Source organism: Lagopus leucura, unplaced genomic scaffold (genome assembly GCF_019238085.1).
Source record: "Lagopus leucura isolate 7727_CA_CO unplaced genomic scaffold, USGS_WTPT01 Super-Scaffold_100002, whole genome shotgun sequence".
Classification (NCBI taxonomy): Eukaryota; Metazoa; Chordata; class Aves; order Galliformes; family Phasianidae; genus Lagopus; species Lagopus leucura.
In genome coordinates this window covers 7,659,338-7,686,398 of record NW_024962263.1, presented here as the reverse complement: position 1 = coordinate 7,686,398, position 27,061 = coordinate 7,659,338, and the positions used below count along the sequence as shown (strand labels likewise).

Here is a 27,061-nt window from a genome sequence, read left to right as displayed (position 1 = left end):
TGGTGTCATGTAATAGACTGTATTTAAATTGTGGATTAAGTTAGGTACTTAAATTATTTGCATACTGAGAACTATATTCTGTTAATAATTTGAAAATTGTATCTATTTTTCCGTATTTCAGCCTTGCTTTTTAAAGGCTTTTTAATGAGTGCAGTTGGGTTTGCCTCTGCTTTTGTGCTACATTTGGAGTAACAATATCCAGTTGTTTACCATAACGTGTAAGCTAATGAAATTGCAGTCACCAAAATCTTCAAAATTATCTGCTTAGGAGTGTGAAGGTGTAAATTTTATCCAGCTGGTAATTAGCAATTAAGGTCAGATTCTGTTACTGAATTCTGGCTTGAGTTCATAATGAATATTCTGGAGGTTAAGAAGAAAACAGTTTAGTCTAGTTGGAAGCAACCACTAAATGGGATAACCCAGCTGAGAACTATTTAACAATAATAATATTTAAACAAACCATAAACTGATCTGATTTGGGGGTACTGTTATTGTTTGATTTGGTTATTTTTGGAGGAAAGGTATTAGATGCTTAAAATTCATTCTACAGTGTGAGGCCAGAAGCGAAATACCTGTCTACATATGAAACTGCTTAGTCTTGAGTCATGTAATAAGCAATTAAGTTTGATTAAGTTTGTGATTATGAATTGTAATTACAGATATTGAGAAGTTGGACAGAATAACTGCCAAAGGTGTGAAATCATCAGGGCATCCATTGTGAGAGTGTATCTTCAGGTTAACTACTGCTTGCCAGTAAAATAGTGTCCAATGGTTATTTCCAAGGGAAATCATGTGGTTATTTTCTGTATCTTTTCCTAAGCAGAGACCTGAAAGTGTATGCTGATCTATGGTCTTCTTACGAGGAGGCAAAAGTTGTGATTTCTGCTGTGTAGACTACACTTAACCAGCTTTGAATTTCTGTCTCTTTTCCCGCTTTTGTTTTTTCTCCTTTTCCCTCACCTGTTTCAATACAGAGCAGTGTTTGCCCTGCTGTTTAAAGAAAACACAAAAAGGAACCGAGGTCCTCCTCCACGTATCATGTGAGAGACAGCAGAAGCTTCTGGCCTACTGCAGTGTGTGGTGGACTTACAGGAACAAATTTGGGGAAGATACAAGTATGAGGGAGAAGATTATTTGGAGACAACTAATTATTAGGGAAACAGGACTTGGTCCTTGGCAGGTGATTATTAATGGTTTTTTGAGAAAATGCAGGAGAATAACACCCATACAGTAGGGCCAGAAGGCATCTCCAGTGAGATCTCCCACCGGGCCAGCTGCATGCGTCAGTGGAAAGTGATGCACCTCTGTCTTTCATCACCACAATGGCAAACTGACAACTATGGACTGTTTTTTCTTCTCACCTAACACCTTTTCGCTTTCTCCAGGTGTCATGCTTCTTAGGTTTGGTTAAAACAGCATGCCCAAGGGGACAGCCATACCCTGGGGTGCATTGGGTCCAGCCCTGCCACCGAGTGAGGGAAGGGGTTGCCTGAGCCATTCTGGTCAAATGAGCAGCTCCAGGTCAGGGAACCTTGGGTGAGCCAGTTGCTTATTGGCAGGTGTGATTCTTCTTGGAGAAATTAAAAAGCACAGTGTTGTCTGGTTGGCCTCCCTCTCTCACCCTTCTGTTCTTCATGTATGTGAAGTTTGGGATGTTATTTTTCTTCCTATTTACATTGCCAAATTTTTGTTTCAACCGCCCTTCCTCTGACTGGAAATGTGAAATGTTTGAGCAGACATTTGTTTTATCTGAGCTGTTTAAAAAAAAAAAAAAAAGAAAAGAAAAATAAAAGTTCTGTGAAATAGGTAAGATGTCTCGAATTTAAACCTGAAATTAACAGATTGGGATATATATGGGAAGAAGGCTATTTAAAAGCTTAATAGTATTATGTGTTTAAGGCTGTTTCTTAAGGGATTAATTTTAGTGCTACCGTGGAAATGTCTGAACAGGCATATTAAAAACGTACACAGAAAGTAGTTCCAGGCCATTATACTGGTTTTGAATTTTCATTATTTCAGTCAAGCGACGCATTCTAATTCCTCTTCCCACTCACCGTATTTTTTAGAAGCCATCATTCCAAAAACAACAATTCTTACCATAAATGAGTTAATGAAGTTGGGTGCGAGTCTTTCTACTTTGTTGTGGCACAGGGTTTACATGGGTGAAATCTTCTTGCTGGAGGACAAAGCTCTCGAGGGCTTGCATCCCTGGCCGCACACTTTGGCATGGGGCTCATGGAGCGAGCTCCCTGCAGGCTTAGTTGTTCTCTTCCCCATGCGACTTGGAGTTGGGTGTGTGGCAGCTTGCTATGGCTTTCTGCCACGTGTTCCTCACCGCCCCCTCATCTTCAACCAGACAACGCAAAACGGAGCGTGAATTCTAAATAAGAAAGGCAAAAACACATGGGGTGGTGTTCGGATTGCGGAGTGCCATCGGTTTGTAGGCGTCTGAGAAGCAGCGAGTTAATTACCTTTCCAAACTTGCAAGCAGATAAAGAAAATTTCAGCAGCGTGCTTGGGAAAGGAGTAAGCTTTTGTTTCAGTTCACGTTTTTCTTGTTTTGTAAGAAATCGTAGCAGTTTGTTGTTCCATGGGAGCAGGAAGTGTTCTTTGTATGGGGTGATCTATAAAATGGTGAAGGAGATACAAAACGCAAGCAGTTTTGTAGAATTGTAGCTTTATTTTTCAAAAGAGATCTCTATTTGAAATAGTGTGTTAATAATGTATGCAAATACTGCATATGACTACATTTTTTTCCTCCTCTTTTACTAGGTAAGACCGGTTTCTTGTAGTGAGTAGCTTTTTGTACTAAAAAAAAAAAGAAAAGAAAAAGATTAATGAACTAAATTTGCAGTGTCAGTGTTCCAGGATGTTTTTCCCTGAGTGCTTGTTTGTTATTCAGGGATATCTTTGAGATCATCAAAGAAGGAATGCTGAGAAGATTCCTCAGCCTACTTCCTTTTTTTTTTTCTTGGGGAGAGAAGTAGAGGAAGCAGTTTCTGGTTTGTTTTGTTTTTTGGAAGTTTTGGGGTTTTTTTTCCCTTCAGATTTGGTGCTGATTAGAATCGAGGATATAGAGGATTTTCTTTTATACACATATATATATGTATTACCAACAATGCCTTCTGAAGCCCCACACACAAAGGCACCTCCAGGTCATGGTGAAGGACCTGTTGCTATCTGTTTTGGGCTCTCTGCAAGGCTAGAGTGCAGTTTCTGCTTTCATTGGTGGTTAGTGGCTTTGTAACATTAGAACTCATTCCTAAAAGCTCTACAAGGTAGTGAAACAAAATGCTGCAGCATTGCTTGTAATTTCAGATCATCCTGGTTTGCTGGGAACGTATTGGTGAATGTACAATCTAATCCTTTCTTAATTCCTTTCTGCTTTGAATCAGGCCACAGCGAACTCCTCCCTGATATGTCTGATTTCATGTCTGCATGTCTGCTAAATTGCCCCCTTCTTCTCAGAGTAGCAGCTTGGGAAGTGTCTGGTAGAGTTGCACAATTTAAGCCAATCTGCCCACGACTTTCCTGCTGATTTTAATTTTCTACAATTAATTCCCTCATCTTTCTCCTACCTGTGTTGTACTTTTCCCCTAGGAGCCGTTTTATCCCTAGAAATGCATTGCCAGAGAGCACTGGAGGACACCGTGGGCTCCTCACATCCTTCCCACAAGTCTGCAGGAGTTCCCATGCCCAGACTTCCATATTGCCCCTGGCTCTTCGTTGTCTGTGTTCCTACACCCAGGCTGCTCACAATATTCCTAAACAGACTATCACTTTTTCATGCTCAAAATTCCCATCTGCATTTTAACTGTTTACCCAGAGAAGCAAATGTCTCCTTACATCAGAGGTGTTTGCAAGTCCCTTTGAATGGCTGATCCCACGTTCATGGCTGGAGCACCCAGCTGACAAGAACATCACTCCATTGTGCCTCTGCTTAAGTTTTGTGTTTCAGGTGCTCCTGCTCCTACATCACACTGTAGCCTCAACAGTTTTTCAAAGTATTTTGCTTTCTGTCAATCCAGTATCTGTTCTCTGTTTTTCTAGAAAGTGACAACCCATAACATTTAATTAAAGAAAAGGTAGATGAGGAAAAGAAGAGATTACTTTATAAAGATAAACTTGAAAAGTCCACAGAAAAAGATCTAGTGTAAGACCTTGGGTGTGAGATTTTGGTTTTCTATGGCAGTAAGACTGACTGATGCCATTCTGAGGGTCATACGATGGTTTATTCGCACACTTGAGCAGGTAACCTGTTAAATGCTTGGAAAAAGAAGCAAACAAAAAATGAGGTGCATTAGTTTGAATAATGGAAAGCTTTAAATTTGCATTTAGAATATAGCTTACTAAAGAGGGATTGAATTTAAAGATAAATGTGATACATGTGATTGTGTAGCAATGTTCCAAGTGGATTTACTGAACAGCGTAGAATTTAAAAATGAGGTATTTTTTGGAGAAGCAAGTATTGACATGTTGTGTTTCAATTGGTATAGAGGTCAGGCAGGAAGAAAAAGAGGGTGAAGCAGAAACAACTGAACATTCTTCTAGGAAAGACCTCAGACTGTGTTAGAGTGGGCCCAGTTATAAGGCCAATTAATGCAGATGCTGTGATTCTAGTAAGAGCTGGTGAGAAGAATGTTGTGTGTGTGACTGGGGATGAGGGGACTGAGTTGGAGCAGACACCTAACGGTCATCTAGTCCAACTCTCCTGCGATGAATGGGGACACCTACAGCTACATTAGGTTGCCCAGAGCCCTATTCATCTTGACCTTGAATGTCTTCAAAAATGGGGCTTCCACCACCTCTCTGGGCAACCTGTTCCAGTGCCTCACCACCCTTTACTGTGAAAAGTTTTTTTCTTATGTCTAATTGTCCTATCTTATCCTGCTCCAGAGTCAGTCCCTTTTTTGTAGCCTCACTTTAGATACTGAAAAGCCACTCTGAGATTTCCGCAGACCCTTCTCTTTTCCAGGCTGAACAGCCCCAGCTCTCTCAGCCTGTCCTCATAAGGGAGTTCCATGCCCTGGATGATTTTGGTGGTCCTCCCATACTGAGGACTCCACATCTGGATGCAGTACTTCAGGTGAGGTCTCACCAGCGCAGAGTGGAGGGGTCGAATCACCTCCCTCAACCTGCTGGCCACTTTTCTCTTGATGGAGCATGATTTTGAAAGCAGATGGAGTATTGAGTGAGCTCTCCCTATGCTCATACCCCTAAAAGAAAAAATTATCACGTGGCTGATATTTACACATTTTGCAGTTAATACCTGTTCCTTAGCAGGCAAACACTGCCTGTCATTTTGCAGTTAATAAAAATGTGCATCTGTCAATTTCAGTTCTTCCGAGTGATTCGGGGCAGAGCAGCATTAGTGAGGTGACAGTGTTGCTGATTTGATGCACTTAGCCATGGTAGTAAAGATGAAGATGCAAAATGAAATGCAGAGGATTTCAAAATGCAATTAGGTTGCTGTGCAACCGTGTTATAAAATGACAAATGAAATTCAGTGCAGATAAATGCAAAGTGATGTCCATGGGGAAAAAAAATATTCCAACTTTTCATATGAATTGAATTGCTAGTTAACAATCAGGCATGAGATCCCTAGGTCATGTATTTGTGTGGAGGTGTCAACTGTATACTCAGTAGCTGTCAAAAAGCAAATAAAACATTAGCAATGTTTATGGCAACTGTAGAGGAAAAATAGAGGAAAAACGTATCTGTCACAGTATGCATCTGTGATGCGCCTTCATCTTGAATAGTGGGATTGATTCTGACATCTTTCTCCTAATTCTCTTCTTCCTCATTTGCACCTACAAAGAGCATGAAATAGTACTGCAGAAGCTGTTGGTCACACAAAAGGCTACTGAACGGCCTTTGCATAAGGGATGATGAAGTAGATGCAGCTCTGTAGTCTGGAGAAGAGATGATGGGCAGAAGAAGGGTAGGAGGTTCAGGCCATGGCAGAGCTGTGCGAAGGCACTGGAGGTAAAGGTGTTCTGGAGTGGGAGGTGGCAGGATGAGGCCAACCCCGAAAGGCAGTCCTGTGTGGCAGGAACCTAGCTGTGGAGCTCCTAGCCAAGAGCAAGTGGGGAAAATTAACATAAGAATTACCTGTTGTATGCAAATACAGCTTCTGTGGCTTGCAGCACAGCTACATTTCTGTAGTCCAGGACTGTTGTTTAGAAGATGTTCATTGCTGTGAGGCATCTGGAGTGCAAGTCTTAGGAGCGGCTGAGGGAAGAGGGATTGCTTACTCTGGAGAAGAGGAGGCTCAGGAGAGGCCATATTGCTCTCTGCAGCCACCTGAAGGGAGGTTGTGGTGAGGTGGGGGCCTGCCTCTTCTCTTGGATAACAGCAGCAAGATGAGGGGAAATGGCCTCAAGTTGCACCAGGGGAGGTTTAGGTTGGATGTCAGGCAATCTTCTCCGAAAGAGTGATCAGGCAATGGAACAGGCTGCCCAGGAAGGTGGTGGAGTCACAGTCCCTGGAGATGTTCAGAAATGTTTAGATGCTGTAGTAAGGGGCATGGTTTAGTGGAGAAATGTCGTTGCTGGGTGGATGGTTGGACTGAATGATCGCGGGGTCTTTTCCAGCCTTACTGATTCCAAGACTTACACTTGCTCAGCTGTTTTTTTCCCTTGACTCCAGCTCTTGGCAGCTGCTGGAAGCAAGATACTGGACTGGACTTTGGGCTTTAATCGTAGGGGACTTCTTTGTACTTATTATTTACTTTTTGAGTCTCATCAAAATTGCGTTTTGGTCATTTTCATAGCTAGTAATACCACTTATTTACTTAATATCTGATCATTAGAACAACTTCAGTATCTAACATCCTACTGAAGATTTAATTATTTCAACCATTTGTATCAGTCAAAATTTTGGGATCTCAGTAAAGAGATCACTGCTCAAATGTGCCAATCTTAAGAAAATTAAGATGTTTTCAATAGCATTGCTGGTGCTTTAGGTTCCTGAATGCTGAGTTTATCTGCTTGCATGGTTTCTGCCTCATAAACTCCTTACGCTTGAGGAACTCCAGAAATAGAAGGAGAAATTAAAGAGCAGTTTGACTCATCAGAGAACTTGAAGAAAGTCTCCAACCTGTTGTCTCAGGTGATGAAACGCAGGCTCTTGATGTTGCTCTGCTTGCAGATCCAGTTCTGGTACTTGCTGGGTTTGGTGAGCCTTCCTGCAGCAGACTTGAAGTCAAGTCCAAGTGCTTTTGGAGTACCAGAAAGATTAATGGAAGTTGTTCCGTGTTTGGCTGGGGAGTGGCTGCTTTGGCTCCTTGGCATAGAGTCAGTGTTTGAGACAGTATTATAGAAATTACTCTTTTGGACTTCATCTATTGTTATTTAATTTCTGTGTCAGTCGTTAAATAAATGAATGAAAAACACATTTCTTTCCAGTTTTGGGGCATAAGATCAAAAGACAGCAAATAGAGCAGTGTAGAGGAAGGAGAGGGGACCCTGGGACAGCACAGGAGGTGTGCAGGTGCTCGTGGCAGCAGCCTAGAGAAGGCAGTGAGCTAAGGGCAACTTTAGATGTTTAACTTGATACTGGGGTAAGTATAGAAAAAATCATAAAGCCAGAATGAAGCCTGGAGTAGTGAATGTTTTAAGAGGCTCTTAAATAATTATTAAGCAAAATGCAGTGATAGCAATCACACCGGTAGAACCTGGCTGACAGTGCTCTAAACATCAGCATAGCAATGCTGTAATTACTTTACTAGATGGCTGATTAGAAGCCATGCAAATGTAAATGCAATCAGTACCTGTGTTCCTGCTTTGTTTGAAACAATGTGTAAATGAATTATCTCTTGTGTCAGGCTCATGTCTCTCTTGGGAGTAAACGCAGGAGCAAGGACTGGCCTTCAGAAGCATAGCTGCTTCCAGAGGTGAAGAGATGCCTGTGGAAAGATGCCGAGCAGGAGCTCATTCTGAGGAAGAGCCTCACCTGCATGTCAGTTCTTGTGCTAGATGGTTACCCAGCCTCTGCCCACAGGTGCCTCACTGTGCACTGCATTCCTCCACTGGCCCTGGAAGGAGGCATCCAAAAATCTTTCCCTGCAACCCTCGTATGCTCAGCTTTTCATAAGTCTGAATGCTACATGATAAAAAAACAAAACAAATAGCAGTTGTATCCAAAGCATCTATGAGAGAGACTGAGCTTGGGTTCATATGCAAAGTGTATACGTAATTTATGCACATACACCATGTCAGTCTCATCAGGAGTCATTGCTGTGCTTAAGTAATATGTTATGTGATGGCAAGGATAGAGCTGTTATATACATAATTTATGTACAACCTCTGCATTGACTGTTTTATTGTATATGCAGTATAACCATACATTACTGATACTAGTCTAATCTCTAGAGTACAGATTGCGTCTTCAAGTATGCAAGCAAGCTTTTTTTTGTTGTTGTTAAATGAAAAATAGGGATTTTTATATTCTATTTTTAAGGGAGTTACGTAAAGTATCTGTCATCGGTTTTTCATTTTTAGATGCAAATAATTATATACGGCAGGGAGCATGATGAGCAGTTAAAGTTGACATTAGAATGAAAATGCATAAGGTTTTCCTGAAAAACTGATCAAATAGGTCATCAGTCAAGGTTATGATCACAACTAGAAGAGCATGTTTTAAATCTCATTTGAAATGTATTCAAAAAAAAGAAAAAGATAACTGCTCCTGCATCTGCATGCTAGTTACTGAGAGTGTTAAATTCGCATTTCCTAATTTTTAGGGAGATTTTTTTATTTCCCCTACCTTACAGCTGCATGAGGAACCTTCAAACCTATTGCTGATTGACAGAGATGTAATCTGTTTCACCTTGCATGTATGGTGGGCTGGGATCAGCCTTGCTAGCAGCTGTCAGGCTCATACCAGTGTTTCTAACCCCCGGGCTTTGACTCTCCAAGCCCCCAAGGTGGAAAGGAGAAACCAAAGCAAGTGCCAGAAGATGTCAGGTTCCCACACTGTAAAATTAAAGAGAAGATTCAGAGACTGCTTTTGCTTCATCTGATCTTTCCTTTTAATCTTGAACGTTCCTCATTAAATGAGGGAAGTGAAACGTTTGGGGACAGAAGAATGGTTTTTAATTAGAAGCAGATTTAAATTTGAATGTCATATAGGCTTTGCAAAATGTCTTTTTGCTGCTGTTTGCCAACTTCGCAGGATTTAATTTTGCAGCAGAAAGGCGACGGTGGGAATTTAGGGCCATCAAAGAAGTCTTTGGCACAACTGGCATCGGGTTCTGCCAGGTCTCCCACCTTTGCTTGCTCAGGGATGAGCTCATCCTGCACCAGCACTGCTGCTGCCACCTCACCCTCAGTGAAGGGCAGGCTTCTTCGGTGTTGGCAGGCACCTCTGAGCTGAAGGAAAACCAGAAGGCTTCTATTTTCTCTGTCCTTTTTGTCCATCCTTCATCCTACCATTATAGCCTGCTGCTGTGTTCGCTTTAGTACACTTTCTTTGTTCTTTTTATTTTCCTTTTTTTTTTTTCAATTAGCTGCAGGGGAGTCTTAGGATTGATCTCAGTTAGGATTCATCTACTTAATGTTTGGACTGAATGATGCCTGCAGTGCTGAGGGAAGAGCTCATGGGTATCCCCTGCATCCTGCTGTGGCCTGCTGGAGCAGGGTGAAATCATCACCCAGGGCAACAGTCCAAGCTCAACATCAACTCCTGCATCCATGGATGAGCTTTAGAACACAAACTCCTGAAGCACAAGGGTTTTCTTTGAGAGAGGTGGACAGTTGCTCCGCATGAGTGTGGAAGTAGGTTGTGGTCACTCCATGGAAAGTCACAGCTGTTCTCAGTGCCAGTATGCATGGTTCACGCAGAGCTGGGTATTTTATTTTACTGTAATATCTTTTTTTTAAACCTGGTAGTATTCTTAATGCTTACAGAAGCAATTCTTGTGCACTCAAATACAGAGCACTGGCATAGTGGTTTTAGTCTGATGGGTTTCAATAATTGGAAGATGGAGATTTCTGCAGTGTCTCAACCTCATCTCACTGCTCTCAAGCTGTGTCTCCCCCTGCTAAAAACCACAAAAATCCCACTTAACGTTCTGATTTCAGCAATACTTCCCAATGCACACAGCATGATTACATGCGTGCACTTTAACAGAAGAATATTTGGTCTTAGCAGCTTTCTTCTCTCCCAGTGATCCAGCAGAGAAAAACTAGATTTTGTATCTTCCGTGGTGTCCACTGAAAAACATGCAAAGCGTTTTTTAACATTATGTTTCAAATGTCATCTGATGGAGAAAGGTAAGAGAGAGTGGGTTTTCTTTAGAAAGTCGCACGAAGCCACTTGTCATCTGAAGTTGTTTTGCTGGAGGTATTTTTAGGATGACTCAGGCGTAAGGTCTGAGAGTTCTTCTTGCATTAAACTGAAGGGGGAAAAAAAATGCTGACATTTTCCTTCCAGCTGTTCTGGTTAAATATTTGAATAAAAAAAACCAACCTTTTGGGCAAAAAAGGTTTTTTTTTATTTTTAAGTTCTGGTACGGATTTGCACCATATTAAGTGCTAATTCTCCAGTTACCCATAGAGAAGTAGGTTATGTGAATGCCAGTGAATATTTACCACCTCCTACTCCCTTGTCAAATGTCCTGGTGGCTTAAAAGTAGGATTGTTTCCTTTGTTTGTTTGTTTAAAAACAACAAAACTAAAGCCATAATCAAACCCACAAATGAAAGATTGCACTTGCTTCATCTTCAATTGTTGACAGAAGTTGCTGGTTTCGTATTCTGCAAACCTCACGCTTTTCAGTAGTTTCGCTTTACTTGCTGAAATTTCTAAACCTTTATTTATCAAACCTTTCTTTATTTTTCTTCGCTGGTCACAATGCCTTTAAAGTTTTTCATGTGTGAAATGAAGATTTTAATACGTGTAATCACATTTGTATTTGTAGGTGTTGATGTCTTGAAAAAATCTGAAAGTCTTTTTAAACTATATTCTGTTTGTGATGTATTTAAATCCATGTGGTTATGTCCTCGGTGAATACTGGAAGTAGAGAACGTAAAGCTGGTGAAAGTTTTCTTTCATTTTTGCTTTTATTTTTCATCCATCACAGCCCTACCATCTCAAACTCACTCTATTGGTATCCTCTTAAGGATCTTCCATAGCAGGAGACATACAAATCAGCAACCATCTTTTCCTGTGTGTAAGCCTCCTTGCTCACGTTCCTAGAAAGCATGGTTACATTATATATGGTTACATATATTTAAAACCCCAAGGAATTAACTGTTTATTCTGTGCAGCAGAAATCTGCTGTTGGATGTGTTGGACAGTAGCATGAAAGCCTTTAAAACTAGCGAAAGAAAAACCATTCCTTTGCTGCAAATGCTGTAGAGAAGTACAAGTCTTCTTGTTTGGATGGAGCGTGATGGTGGTGGCACTGTGATGGTCCTGAGCAAGTTGCATTCATAGCTCAGGCAACTGAACTGCAATATAGTACTGCTGGTGCAGATACTTGAACTATCTTGCTGCAGGGGAAAGGACTGAATGCAGCCAGGACAGACAGACAGACAGACAGCTGGAGTGGGTGTTGGTGTGGTGCTGCAGTTCTTGGACACCTGCAGCTACAGCCAGGCTTAAGTGGGAATTGCTACATCTCATAGGTGCTCACTGGCTTTTCTTTTCTCCCCTTTGTACTCATGTTGTGTCATTGTATTTTATATATATTGCTGTTATGCTGTTTTACCTACAGCTTACTATTTTGTGGTATGCACCTGTCTCTGATAATCAAGAGCTGACTCCATGATTGTTATGTGATGTGGCATCTTTGATCCCTTCACATCACGAATGCACGATGATTTCATTATCGTTCCTCTCTAGTGAGCACTTGAGAAGTGTCTTCTCCCTTAAATAAGAGTTTGTGTGTCACACGCTCATCATTTGCTTTAGATGTGTGCCACTCCAGCAGAACATCTACTGGCAGCACTAGAACGTATCTTACAAGAACCCACAGTCCACTGAAGCACTGTTCATAGGATCACAGAATAGACTGGATTGGAAGGGACCTTAGAGATCACCCAGTTCCAGCCCCCTGCCATGGGCAGGGCTGCCACCCACCAGATGATGCTGCCCAGGGCCCCATCCAACCTGGCCTCAAACACCTCCAGGGATGTTCTGTCATTGTATGGGCAATAAAGAGGGAGCTGCAACTGCAGCATAGCAAGAATTTCCCTTAGTTGTATTATTTTCTGTTGTCCTAGCAAAAAGCAAATGAAGTTCATTTAGCTCACCTGCGCGCTTTTCTTCCAGTTCCTTGGTGTTTCAGGGTAAGTAAGTTCTTTCAGCTTAAACCCTCACACATTGAGGAGACGGCCGCCAGTATGGCGTCTGGAGCTGTAAGATGTAGTGGGTTGCAACATAAATTTAGTGCTGAGTTGTGAAACATGCCTCAGTGCCTTGGTAAGAAAGGTCATGACCCTTATCAGATGGCTGTCAAGGATGTAGTGCTGTTTGCAGGTAATGGCTGCACAAAGATGCTTCTACAGGTAGGAAAACATCTATGCAATAGATGTCACTCATTGAGGAAGGCATTTGAGGAGATGCACAAAGTATAGGAGATTTTTTGGCCAGATACAGAGTATGTGGTTACCTAGTTATTGTTTCAGTTATCTGTGGTTCTTTGTTTGGAATGAATCTGACAGAGAAGCTATCGGCAGTTCTGATACAAACTCTTTCTCTTTTTTTCATCTTTTTTGAAATAAGAGATAATTCATTTTGGGAGTTCAAAGTACTTTATCTTCCTGGCAATCTAATATATGTAGCACGCTTCCAAAATACGTAAATAATTTTATCTGTATAAAATAGAATGATTATGAATTTAAACACATGGATTTATGGTACTGTTTATGTGAGGTATGCTTGATAATACTTTTAATAATGAAATTGCATTTGTCTTTGTAGCTGCATATAAAGTTTTGTGACAAATCTTTTACGTCTTCTCAAGAGCTGGGCGCTCCCTAGTGCATTACATACATTTCTAAACAGGGGAAATGAGTTTGATAACCATAACCAGTCTGCACATTTTGTTTGTTTTTTTTTGGTAAAGCGTTAGTGGCATACATATATAAAAGATGCTTTGTTTGTTTTATCAGTACTTGGTGAATGTTATGGAGACCAAACAGTGGATGTGAGCAATGTGAGGCAGTGGGTGGTGTGTTTCAGCAGTGGAGGCAGTGGGTCATCTCCACTGGTTCAGATACCAGAACACGGTATGCAGCTCTTGTTCATCACTGCTGAAAATGCATAGCTCATGCTGGTGACTATCAAGCTGGTGAAAACTATTGTAACAGAGAACTTCTATCAAATAGTGTTATTGTGCTCCTTGTATTCTGTTGTAGTTCCCATGGAAATGAATAGGAGGCATTACTTCTGAAGCAGCCTACGTAAAATAATAAAATTATAGATTCATACGGTATTTTAGCTGTTCTTTAATCCAGGAAGCCCTTAAACATGAAGTCTTCATTGGTTAAAGCATATCTGTGTAACCAGGTTGATAATGAGCCAGAAGAAGGTTGTTTTCTTCTTGAGTTGCTTGTGTTTGTGTTCAGTGGCCAGTGTATAGGTATAGGCCAGTGTATAGCAGAAGCTGTGTATAGGAGAAGCTGTGCTTTATGTATGTACATTTTGCTTGCTCTGGAAGGAAGAGGTTTAGCTTTTAAAATTGTGGAGGTTTCTTTCTTATCAGCAGCTCAGCTCGCTCATAGCTGTGGGAGTCTGCCCTGTAGCCATTTGTGTGGGTCAATTTGTTAAGTTGCTGAGCTTCAGTGAGAAAAAGAACCTGGAGCTAGATTTAAAAGGCAGAAACGAGGAACTGAAGCATGCTGAACTCAGTCTTAAAACCTCTGAGAAGGGTTTGTTTTAGTTACATTTTTTTTTTTAGATCTGCTTATAATATAATGGGAAAACAATTTGGGGCTTTAACTGAAAACAAGTGGTTCGAACTTCCTTTAGTGGTTCAGCTCATAAATATTGGAGAAGTCATTTAAAACCACTTATTTCAAGTCTGTCGAAGAAAGGGCTGTAACCTTGCATTATGTAGGAATGGTGAGTAAATGGACCGATCTCATAGCAGCCCTCCCACTGGTGAAGAGAGGTGAGGCCTGTGCGGAGCCATCCTGATCTCTTGGTTATGGCAGCCAGGAAGCCCAGTGTTTCCTGAACTGGAGCAGTACTGTCAGAGAAGTTCAGGATGGTTGCAGTCCTCTTCTGTTCTTTCCACTTAATTTCATAAAAACTGGAACCCCCCCCCAAAAAAAATATTTCACAGGCATTTTGGGAGATATCAGTGATGTGTGAAAGCCGCGTTCCAAGCTCAGGTCCTGGTCTGTCACACCGTAGTGCTGCTGCTCCTCATCCTCATCGACGTGACCTCTTTTTCCTGATGCTTCTCAGAGGGCGGTGTGCTACCAAGAAGAAATGGATCTCCAATTTTTCACTCGTCCCAGCTGCACTTTTCCTTGCTTCTTTCTCTGCGCATAGAAGCACAGGCATACACAGTATGACGCTGCTCCTCCCAGCAGGATCTGCTGTGCGGCAACAGCAGAAACACAATTCCTTCTCCTGCACTGATGAGTTTGGGGGCAGCAGGCGTTTTGCTGAGAACAGTGAGCATAAAGGCTCGAGGCTGCTTTTTGCTCCTGCTGCGTGCGCGTGAACGATGGGTGGTTTCGCAGAGGAATGAGTGCTGGGCTGCTGCTCATCCCCCCACCACTCCCATGTGGCCACTTCGTGTATCAAATCCCATTTGCTGTTTATATCACCATGCTTAATGCTGCATTGTCTTGTTCTAACAGCATTTCTCACAATCGTATTAAAATACTCCGTGTGCATATTAACATACTCTGTAATGCATGATAATACCTATTCCAAAGAGTCCCCTGTCTGCATAAATTCTTACAGATGGCATGAAACTACAGAGGGATTAGCTGTTGACTGCAGATCTGATGCCATTGCTTTTCTCTCTGCAGTTCCGTGTAATTTAACATGTCAATAGCCTTGCTGGTAAAACATGATGAAATTTTATATGACAGTATTACTCATAATGTACTGCGTATTTACGTGTGAATGGTGTCATTCCTAAATATAAACAGCTAGTTTGAGACAGACTTTGGTAAATGACTTTCTCAAAACTTGCTTCATTTCTAATATATTTTAATAATTACTTCTTTTTCTTGCAGACAAAATTGAAGAAGCACAAAAACAACTTAATGGAAAAGAAGACCAACAAAGAGGTAATAAACAAAATCAAAATGAAATAGAAAAAGCACATTGTGATTCTACAGGCTGATGTAAAGCTTTCCTGCGTCAGTGAAACTGGGCTCCACTGGGCTGTGGGCATTGGATGAAGCCCAGGGTATGTGTATTGCTGATCAGATGCTGCGATCTGTAACACCCCAATTTTGTGCAGACACAAAAGCTTTGTTCTAACCACTTGAGTAACTGTATTGACCTAGATAAGGCTGCTGAAGCTATAGCACTGGAAACTGCACAGTTTATTGACTAAAGCCTTGTACTAACAGTTTGGTTCATAATATGATTTACCTAATCGTTAATAACCATATTTGGTTTATGACAAGCAATATGTGATGATTTCTAACAGATGCTGAAAGGAGATTGATCCTCATAGGCTATTTTAAGAAATAGTTGACCTGTGACAGATTAAGCCTGTGTGTTAGGGTTTAGAAAGCTGGTGAAAAGTCATTGTATTTCAAGGCTGGCTGAATGCAGGAATACCTGTTAGGTTTTATGTGATAAAGCTCATCTGTGCACCCACAAACGAGTGCAGAGAAGCAGCATGGGGAGGGAGAGACCAAATAATCCCTGGCTAGGCTCCCCTGGGCAGAGCCATGGAAGACTCATCTCCACAAGCCCAGAGGAGCACAGGGGTATGAGGGCAGGTGAGGACCCCAGTGAAAGACTTGAAGAAAGCAGACTCTGTGCAGTACCCTCCCAGGGCCATTGCAGCAGAGCCACAGCCCTAGCATCCAGATGTGAAACCCATCACCATGAGCCATAGGGAGTAGCTCACCTTTTGGACTGAAAGTGTAGTACTTGAAAGGGGACGCATGAGAGGATGTAGGGAAGCAACTCAGGGGCTCAAATCTGTGTGTCAAGGCCAGGTTGGATGGGACCCTGGGCAAATGGTCTAGTATTAAATGGGGAGGTGGCGCTGCCTGTGGCAGGGGGTTGGAGATTCATGATCCTTGAATCATGATTCCAACCTGGGCCATTCTGTGATTCTGTGTATGTATATGAATGTGGTGCATGTGTGTGTTCTTTGTGTTTGTGTCTACTGAGAGTGCATTTTCAGCTTCACTGATGATCGGACCTGGTGTCATGGAGCAACAGCATCACCTTTCTAAGTCTGGTGGGTCCAGAATGCTGTACTTTCATCTGTCAGTACCACATTTCACTGGTTTGTCTTGCTCTGGGTAGATACTCATTGCACTCATGTTAGTGACCTGTCCTTCGGAGCTCTGACACATCTGTGAACAGCATTGTAAACTGTTGATACTCACTCCTGGACTCAAAGCATTTTACCTTTTCAAACAATGAATTTAAAAACTTGCTGAACATTACAGAACAGAAGAATCCCAGCGGGGGTGGATCCCAGCGGGGCCCGTCTGACCCATCATTATGCTCAGGACATACAGATTGAGGACAACACCTCGGCTTGGCCACTTTGTGCAATCTGTTTCCTTCCTCCCAAGGCTGTCCTTGGGTCCTTTTAGGACCTGTTACCATCAATCCTTTTCTTTCAGTGTTGTTTGCCTTCAGCATTCTCTGGCAATGAATTGCAGAAGTTCACTACCAATCACATTAAGAAAGTACATTATTGTATCTTTTTTTTTCTCCCAACTTCCTACTAGTTTTAACAGGTGTCCTTTGGTTCGAGCATTGTCTGATTTGTTAAATAAAAGCTCAACATTCATCTTACCAGCTGCTTTTGAGATTTCGTAAACCTTGTCCATATCCCACTCAGCTTTGTTGTCTCCAGACTCATGATTGAGTTAATTTTTCGAAAGAAGATTTGATACAGGCTGCCTTGAATGAGGACTAACACTATGATGTCGCTTTATGCCTTTGTAAAAAAGGTGAAGGAGAAAAAAATATGTGGCTGGGGGATAAAAGAAGCCTTCTAAACATTTACAGAGACTTTCCAACAAGCTAGGCCTTCAACTGAATAGACTTGTGATGTATTTTGTTTAGCGTACCATAGGAAAGCAGCATTGCCATCCAAACATAAAAGCTCAGTGTGTAAAGTATTACTGTCTGCTCTTGTTGATGTTGGTCCTAAAGAAGTAACATTGCTCTGGGTTGATTTATTTATTTTTGGATAGACTTGTTAAGCTGAAGATGAACTGACCTCTATTTTCAGGATTTTCTTCTCAGCTGTGCACCAATACAATCTTTGTGATTCCACACAAAGGAAGAAACTTTCTCCACTGTGCTCTGAAAGGGATTGGGCTGCAAAGATTTGCATGATGATAGCACACGCCTGTCAGGGGGTTCAGGAGGCAGAAAGATAATGGCTTAATTTTTGTGTCCTAATCTAAATTTGTAGGGCTAGTTGTTGAAAAAAAAATTATATATAAAATTGATACAGAAATGATTGGGATAATACAGTGACTTTGTACCTTTTCAACTAAGAAATATCCTTTGCCATTTTTATCACTTTCTTAAGTGTCTATTTTTTTTTCATTATTTTTTGTAATATGAAGTAAATTAAATGTTTGTTTGAAGGCCTGAGAAAAAGGAAAGTGTATTTTGAGCTAAACAAGTAAACAAAATGTGAACATGCTCACATAAGGTATTTTAATCACAATGCAGTGTATACAGATTCACCTTCAGATGGCTGTATATTTTTATTGCAAATTAAATACTGCCCTGTCAGTACTGGAGCTGTTAGAGGATGTAGTGTGTTTGTGGGGAGGAATTCTTCATAAGTTCAATCATACTGGGTTCTTTGCTGACCGGTATTGTACACTGGTCAGTCAAAACTTTATACATGTGTGGGATTTAAGGTGAATTTAATTGACTACAAAAAGATATGTATATTATGCATCGCATTTTGCCATTAGCTGTAATAATCCAATTAAGTGCAAATTGAAATAGATCTCTATTGAACACAAAGGCAGTAAAGAAACAGACATTGTGTTGAAGTTAGCAGAATTCAGTTACTTAGTATGAATTTGCAACTGGAAGATACACATATGTTTTGAGTGATAGTCCACAAATACATTCAGGTTGCAGATAGGTAACCTGCAAGTTGAGACCAGAAATGTGTTCTTTAGGGACCAGCTCCACTCTTCTCCTGCTCATCAGCTGCGTAAGGTGGATAATTCTTTCATCATGTCATCTTCTTGTAATTGCTCAGTTGCCAGTATGAATTTTTAGTAGGAGAACCTTAGCATCTCTTCAACTTTGATTGTTGTTGACATAACAGAGAAAGTCTTGTTTCTCATGAGTGGTCTGTGTGTTGTCCTTTAAAAGCTGGAAGGGATGGTGGTCTTCAAAAACCAAAACTTTCTCCTTGTGAAGGCAATGAAAGCTTTCCCTGATGGTACCCATTTGGGTATCGCGGTCTGGAGAGCAGTTAGCTGAATCTGCTTTGGCTTTGATCTGCTGCTGGCATCCTCCTAAGAAATCCATCCCAAGAAAGTCTCTCTGTCTTCTCCCTTCCAGACTGATAAAGTCAAGTCCTCTCAGATCCTTGTGGTTACCACAGAGGCTTCTGTTTTGATCATCCTCTGAACCAGTTCAGCCACTGAAGTTCATTATGAAGCACTGTAAGCATTTGTTTTCTTCTTTATCCGTTGCAGCAGTTCTCTGCTTATCACAACAGGCTGCATCCTAGGGGCACCAGTTCCACGAGCATTGTCATAGGATTTTAGTTTAAGGCTAGTGGCACTTACCCTTGTTATCTTGATACTTGACACCAGTGATGCTAAGGCTGTTGAATCTCTCATTCTGCTTCTGAAACTTTTCAGGGAACTAAAGTTTGGTGACAAACTCCAGCAACACCAAGATTTGCCATGAAGAGGGGTTGCAGATCCTGTACAGACACTCAGCACTCTGGAACTCAACAGCGTTGATATGGTGATGTGGCCTAGCATAGACTCCACAGAACCCACTTGTCCCACAAGCTCTCTCTGACTCTTAGTTGTATTATTTTGGATAGCTACTTCTTCTGAAAAAAAGAAGCAGTGATAAATGGCAATGTCACAGGGAAGATAGGTGGTCTTACTCTGCGTCTCCATTGTGGTGATGGCTGTATCTTAAAGTATGTAAGGGCAAAGGTGATACGGGATGATCTGGAAATGTGTGTGTGTTCTTTGGCTTCATTGCAGTTTAGACTTGCAGGCTGGTTGTTTGTCAGGTGTGAATTCATCCCTTTAAATAAGCTATTGTTCTTGTTTGAATCTCTACTCATGTTTTTTACTTTCTTCTGACATGGATAGAGCTCAAGTACCAGTTTCTTCAGCTGAATTCAGATGAAGTTGTAAACAGTTTGTTAACTCGCACTGCAAGCTGTGTGCAATGTAACAAACCCATCCTGGACTCAGACTTCCAGTCCCTCTAATGGCATGCAGATGTCTGCCAGACTCCTCTCCTGATCTCTTCCCAGTACTGGTAGGTATGTCTCTGTCTAGCTTCAAGGAAAAGGCGCTTTTCAATCTATTTTACCAGCAGTCAGCCACATTTCTCTACTTTCACACTTGATCACTTTCAGGTTTCTCAGAGAACTTCTCCAGTTTTTTTACTTCTGCTGGAGATGCTTCATAGTGTAATTTGAACACGATGCTGTATATTCTCATGAATCCTCCCTTTCAGATACTTGGCATTGCTATTCACTGGTTGGTCTGTGAGGTTGCCCTTGCCACATTCCAAGTTCAAACTGTTGTGGCAGATCTGTCTTGATTATAGTGTTCCCTTCCAGAGTCACCACAACTTTCTCCCTAAGGTTGTTTTGGAATTTTACCCAAATCAGTTCTCTTTCTGGGGCCTCGTGCTTCAGTGTTAGTAGTACCCTCTTCACTTGCATCCTTAGACATAGAAACATTCTTGACAGATCAAGAGTTTTGTTTAATTTTGATCAGTGCTTGTGTGGCAGCAGGGTTTTACCTATATTTGCTGAGAAGCTACCAAGATATAACCATCCAAAGCCATGGTTTGGACTCCAGCAAAGTCCAAGCCATTTCTGTGGTGATGTTGGGAAAAAAAAAAACAAAAACAACCAAACAGAAAATCCTATACTTCAGCTTCTGTCTTGAAGGTACCCAAGGCCTCTGTCCACTCTTTTTATAGGTGCTAGTCAGTCTCAAGCCTTAACAGGCTGACTTGGCATTTGGTGTAGCAGTTCTTTACTCAGTAGCAGCTTACAGGACTACGAAATTCACCAATTACTGGCTTATGACCGCACTTAGAGTGTGAAACCACTCATGGTGCAAATGTACGTTTGAACTACCACGGAAGGAAAGGATAAAGAAAGATTGCTTAGCAGCAGCAAGCATTCTCTGAGATGCACAATCTACTTGCACATATGTTCTCCTCCCACACTTACAGCCCCTTCAAAGTAGCATATTGGCATGGAGGAGAGGCAACTGAAATCAAATGCCCTTTACCTTGTTTGCCCATCTGCTTTTTTTTTTTTTAACTAGAATGTTTTTTTTTTTTTTCTCTAGTAAATTGTACTGCACGGAGATTTATGGGAGGTATTGTAAATAGAAGCAGGAGAGATTAGTTTGGAAATGCAAGTTCTGCTGCTGATGGACTGTAGTCATATTTTTGTATGTTCTGAGTCCTTCAAAACCCTTCCTTATCCCTCTTGTTAAATGGATGTGTTACTGACAAAGTTACAAGGGGACTTTCAAATACAGGATTAAAAAATATACCAGCGTTCTCTCTAGTTAATCAAAATGCTGCATACATCTTAAGATTGAGTGCCTTTTTTATGTAGCCATGTCCCAGCTTACAGCTGACTCTTATTGGCCTACCATCTGGCCTCAAAGGAGCAGCCAGGTCCCTTCCCTCCTCTCCCATCCCCGCAGGCACTCCTTATCCTGCTTCCTGCCACTGCCGCACTCCCTGCCAAAAGGCAGGTGGGAACACTGCATGCTAGTGATGTACCCTGCCTCACAGTTTATCAGCTGTGGTCAGGGTTGTATTCTTTCATCCCAGTATTCAGGGAAGTGGGAAATGACAGAATCGTAGAATGGCTTGGGTTGGAAGGGACCTGAAGGATCATCAAGCTCCAACCCCTCCATTTCAGGCAGAGCCGCCAACCTCCATATCCAATACAGGACCAGGCACAGGAATAAAAAGGGGATAGGGTAAAAAAATAATAAAATCTGGAAGTGGGGCAGTAAACAAGCGTTTTGATTTAGTGTCTTAGAGTGCTCTCATCCTCCACAGATGTTTCTCGGAATTTTTCATGTTTATTTGTAAGCATGTGAGACTTCTGATTTTTTTTATTTAATTTTTCTTCTTTTCTACCATTGTACTATCATTAGCCCCACATATTTTCTTTCCATTTTGTATTTGTACGAAACTGAGCCTTACATTTTGGACAAGAAATATAACTGAGATCCAAAGTTACATTTATTCTTTTCATCTTTCTGTCCTTATCTTCAACAACCACACAGGCTAGAAATGTCGTTACTCTAAATGGAAGCACATTATCTTCAGAAGTTGCAGGTTACAGCACTGTCCTGTTTGCTGCTTAATGCTGGTGAGAGGATTTTGCTGGCCTTTTTATTTTTCTGTTGATGCACACCAGAGCTACCTACATACCTGCCTTTTACTTTCCAAGTGTTCGAAATGACAGCTAACAGTGCTATTTCATGCAATTCAGTTGTGCATTTACTTGATGTCTGATTTCATAGTGTTTATATCTCCATTAAAATATGTCAATACATGTATCTGAGAGGCAATTTATTTAAATTGTTTTGTGTACGTTGAACTGTAAAGTCTTAAATCAAGACTGAATTTATCTTCCTTAAATATTTACAGCAGCTCAGACAGCAGTGATTGGCTAAATGGGGGAACTCTTGATGTCTGTAACTTAGGTAATACAAGATCTCACATTTTCATGAAGTCCCACCTATTCCTAAAATCTCTGATGGTTGCAAATTAAGGGAATATTGTATTCTGCTGATAGTAACAAGGATGGCTTCAAAGGTTCTTTCAGGCACATTCAGTGCATGGTTTTGTGCCCAGGAAGGACAGTGAGAAAACTCTGCTGAGTTCTGTGGGAGCAGAAGTAGTCTCTGATATCATTTATCCCCATTTCTCTCTGTGTTCAATAGTTAAATACATTCTAATGTCCCCATGGTGCCTGTGCAGGAAAACTGATAAAAATGGAGATGTCTACGTGTTCTTTACGCTAAGAAACATTATGAGAATATGAGCTTAACCCAATGAGTTTGCTGGCTTCTGTAATCCTCCTGGGTTGTGAGTCAATGTCTATCTGTTATTTCTCATTCTTTGTTTTGTTAGTACTTTTAGTTTAGACTACTAGCAGCTGAAATCTACACAGTTAAGTCCACTGCTGGTGCTAGACGCAGCAAGAACTGGTATTGTTTTGACAGGCAGACAAACAGACTTACTGTTTTAAACTGAACTTTTCATCCTTTGCAGGCTGCAGGGTGTTAAAACGTTAACGTGATGTTGAAGTAATAGTATTTTGACTCTTCATCACAAATGTAGCACATCTCTTGAGTGATATTTCAGCAAGAGAAATTCCATCCTGCAAGTATCATTTTCAAAGGGGCATTATAGAAATTATCACTCAAAAACAATCGTCGAAAGAGAATCTTCCTGATAGAAAATGAGAAGAGGCTTTTCCAGCGTAGGTACAGCATACTGTTAAATTAATAGCTGTGTACACAGACACCGTTACCATCTTTAGGTCGGCCTGGCCAACCTTGGCATACCTACGTGTGTGTTGTTAGCTCTAGGGTTGCTAATTTTAGTTGGTGTGAACTGGGAGCAAGCCAGCTGTGGAAATGCAAAATTTTTTGCTTGTTAGCTTCCTTGTAGTCTTTCTAATGTATGAGTAATGACTGTGTTTTTGGTACTTTCCAGATAATCCTTCAGTTCACGGAGTTGATAATTTCCTTTGGTCTTCTTCTAAAGGAAAAATACAACATATAAATGAATACTGAATTAGATACAGTATATCCCTTTTTGGTAGCTGTATGCTATAGGCTGACTTGATATAGGAGTCTTTCATAGGTATCTCCTAGAAGTGTGTGTACATGTGCATATTTTCTTTATACCCTCTCACATCTGTGGAAAAGGACAAGACAGGATGGGGAAAGAACTGTGAGCAATTCAGTTGACCATTGAAGACCTCGGAAGCAAAGATCATCCCACTTTTGGCACAGAAGAATGAGCTTCCATGGTTGGGACATTCCTGGTTTCCACATTTCCAGCAGATCAACTATTCCTGTTTGTTTTTTTTTTTGTCAAGTGCACAACACCATTTAACTAGAAGAAGGGTCCATTATGTAAGGTTTTTTCTACTCACTTTGCCAGAGCTCTTATTCTTTTCTGTATTTTTAGATAGTACTGTTGTCAGATTTGTGCTCTTTGCTGCTCTCTGTTGCGCTTTATTTGCTATAGGCAATATGGAAATTTCTTCATTTGATCCCTGTTTTTCAAATGGAAGATGATGTCAAAGAAATGCATAGAATATGACTAAGAAGATTTTTCTGTTTGAACATCATTGTGCGCAAAGACAGTGTAGTTAACATCTTGCTCCTTTCATTTCTGTGTTTTCCCCTTCTGACTCATGTTTGGGGAGTTTATATTCAGTATCTCATCTGACCAGCTAACTGTGGCTGCTTGCTGATAACCCATACGTTGGTCGTCGTTTCATGAGCTGCTCTGTAATTCTATGTTAACGGCCTTAATGTGCTAGGGTAGAAGTTGCTCTAATGATTTATTAGCCAAACCTATCTTATCAGTAATAACTGATAATCCTTAAATTGCTAACATAATTTATTTGTAAAGCTGTTCATAACATTGAATCATGTTCTAAGAAGATTCTTGTATGTCCCTCAGGAAATTCCATATTCCCCCAGTATATACCTATCCCCTAGCCATTTCTAACACACTTTCTCCAGCTAGTTATATTTAAACATCTTTATTCTGTGGATAAGTGGGTGAAACTGGCTTCTGCTTAGGCTTTGTCTGAGAGCCCATTCACTTGCCTATGGGGGGAGGTATACTACCTTTTTTCATGTCTTCGGATTATCCAGCAAAGAACTTCTCAGACTGGGATTGTAGGTAACATTAGCTATCACAATATTGCCTCTTCACCTGCTAGCAGTTAATATGCTTTACCTTAGCAGCATTTAAGTGGTGATTGGTTTTCATAGTTTAGTGTTAATTAAGGCTTCTGTTTAGGAAGCTTAGTCCAGTTGCCAAATGGCTGAAATGTAGAGCAGTATGTAAACTCCATAGGGCTAGAAATATAGCAACTATTTATTTATTTATTTATTTTAATTTCAGCACGTTTAAATGAAAACTAGTGCATGCCTTTCTTGAGTGTTCATGTGTTGACATTTTGTGTGCATAGCTACACGGTAAACATTGGTTGTATGGTAGGCAATTGCTGTTCCTGTGTTGCTTTTTGTTTGTCTTTCAAAGAAGTGCTGGAGTCTTGTGAAATTTCACAGTGATTCAGTCTCTGCTCTTTGTCTTTTTTTTCCCTTAACACGTATAATGTTGGGAAATCTCAACTGATACCAGGTTTAATGTACTGTGTTTCATGCTGGGCAGGAAATTAACTTTCTTAAGGAAAAAAAATGATGTGCTTTCACTTTGGTGACTGGTCAGTTGGGTCAGTGCAGATGCACTGATACATTTCATTCCTGTTCCCGTATGGATGTTGGCCTTTCTCAGCTGAAGCTCTTGTGTTGCCTTAGTGATCAGATGTTTATTTCTATTTGTTCTTGATGGTTTTCCTCTTAGGAGAGGTGCTCCGGTCCCTTCGTCACCTTGGTGACCCTTTGCTGGACTCTTTTCAGTATTACAGAATCATTAAGGTTGGAAAAGACCACTCAGATCATCTAGTCCAACTGTCAACCTATCACTATCACGACCACTGACCTGTGCCCCTCAGGGCCCCATTCACATGTTTCTCAAACACTCCCAGGGATGGTGACCACCTCCCTGGGCAGCCTATTCAAATGTATTACTGTTTGTTCTTTCCTAATATCCAGCATATATACTGGTTGTTAATTTTCTTCACCCAAGCCAAGAAGTTAATTGCACAAAAGTTCTAAAGATGATCTTGGTGTCATTAGTATGGAGTCCTTACCCCTGAGATCAGCCTCTGTCAAGCCTTACTTGATGTGAGTAGCCACAGGACTTGAAAAGATGCTGTCATACAGGCAGCCCTGGATTGCAGCATGTCATTTACTCTCTACCTATCCCAAGGGGGGGAAAAAAAAAAAAGTTGGCAGGCTCTCAGGCTGGATGAAACTATATCACAGCAGAGCTTCCTGATAAGTCCAAGTTGTGTGCCTGAGGCAAAGGTGTCTTGCTTTCTTTGTGCTGAGTTATTATTGCTCAATGCCTAAACCTAATCCACTCTGCACTTGCTAATGGTTGCACAGTGTTTCATTTAGTGTGTGCAGAGCAGCCCACAGTACACCTTCCTCTGTGGCTGCACGTTTAAACCTGTCACTCACTTTACTTTGCTCAGTTGGTATGTGTTCTTGATTTTCATGGGAGAAATGCTTGTGTTTTTGGTTACCCAGTGGAACGTTTGTGTCTCCATAGCTTAGATTTGGTCAGTTCTTTCATCACTCCCACTGCAGCTCTTTTATCCTTCATGGAATTTTAAAGTGTTGCAGGCCTTGTATTTCAGGAAGATGTTACTCCAAGGTGAGAAAAGGGTCTCCCTTTCTCTAATGTTATCTTCAAAGTTACAATTTGCTTATTATATTATATTAATATATAATTAATTCTGTGTTAACATAATTGATCATGTGTTGATATTAAATATTAATATAGTTAGTATTCTATATTAATGTTGTATATTAATATGGGATTATTGGGAACAGTAGATTGGATAGTTGAAATGCTACAGTTTATGCTAAACATTGTTGAACAATATTTTCCTGTTCTTAACTATTGCCTACTTTTGGTAGCCAACACTGTGAGTGTTTCATGGAAAATGATTGACTTTTTCTCCCAAGCAATTGAAGGTGACTCTCAGATGTTGTGCTAACTCTGTCCTTGGAGATTTCCAGGATCCAGCTGGACAAAGCCCTGATAACCCAGCTGGCTCCTAGAGCTGGCCTTGCTTTGAGCGAGAAGTTGGACCTGTTGAGGTCCCTTCCCACCTGAATTATCTTCTGAAATACTAGCTTGTAATTTTGAGGAAATTTTAGTGGTAGAGGCACGAGGTTTCTTGGTGTAACTTGAGATACAAATATTGTAAGTTCATCAGTCTGTGATGGAAAGGAGCAGTAAAATTTAATTTGACTTTGCAGAAATTAATACTGTCACTGTGCTTAAGGGAACCATTCCAATGACTGCTGATGCCATATTAGCATAGCTGCATCTTCCTTGAATCTTACGTTGGCAGGATGTTCACTATTTCAGTTAACAAAGGAAAAATATGATAATGAAAGACTTACTTCTGCATGGATTGAAATGGCTTTTAAAAGAAGACTGGGAAACCTTTTCCTTGCTGAGAGCCAGTGTAATACCTTTGGTGGGCCACAATTCAACCCAGAGCTTAGTGTTGTCTCTTAAAAATATCAGGAAAAAGAATCATGTATTAGAAGAATCAGTTATAGTTTATATAACTGTAAACTCACTTTTACCTATCTGCCCTGTATGGAATGATCCAGTATTTGCTGATGTGAACAAAAGGACAGCCATCAGCATGGATTAACCTTTGATCCAGTCCCTATCAGACTACTTTAGTGTTTGAATGTCAGCTCTCCTCCCTCTTTTTAAAAATGAATTAATGTCAAATTATGATTTACATACAGAATAAATGAGACTCTGCTCTG

At 40.8% G+C, this 27,061-nt stretch overlaps 1 protein-coding gene across 2 annotated transcripts in view; it reads left to right on the top strand.

Annotated features, from left to right (window-relative positions):
• Positions 1 to 27,061, top strand: part of HIVEP1 (HIVEP zinc finger 1) — a 110,137-nt gene that overhangs the window by 47,458 nt on the left and 35,618 nt on the right. For both annotated transcript variants that reach the window (XM_042870049.1, XM_042870048.1), the window contains exon 3: positions 15,203 to 15,256. In XM_042870049.1, the coding sequence (XP_042725983.1) occupies positions 15,203 to 15,256 (54 nt within the window). The remainder of the gene's footprint in view (positions 1 to 15,202; positions 15,257 to 27,061) is intronic.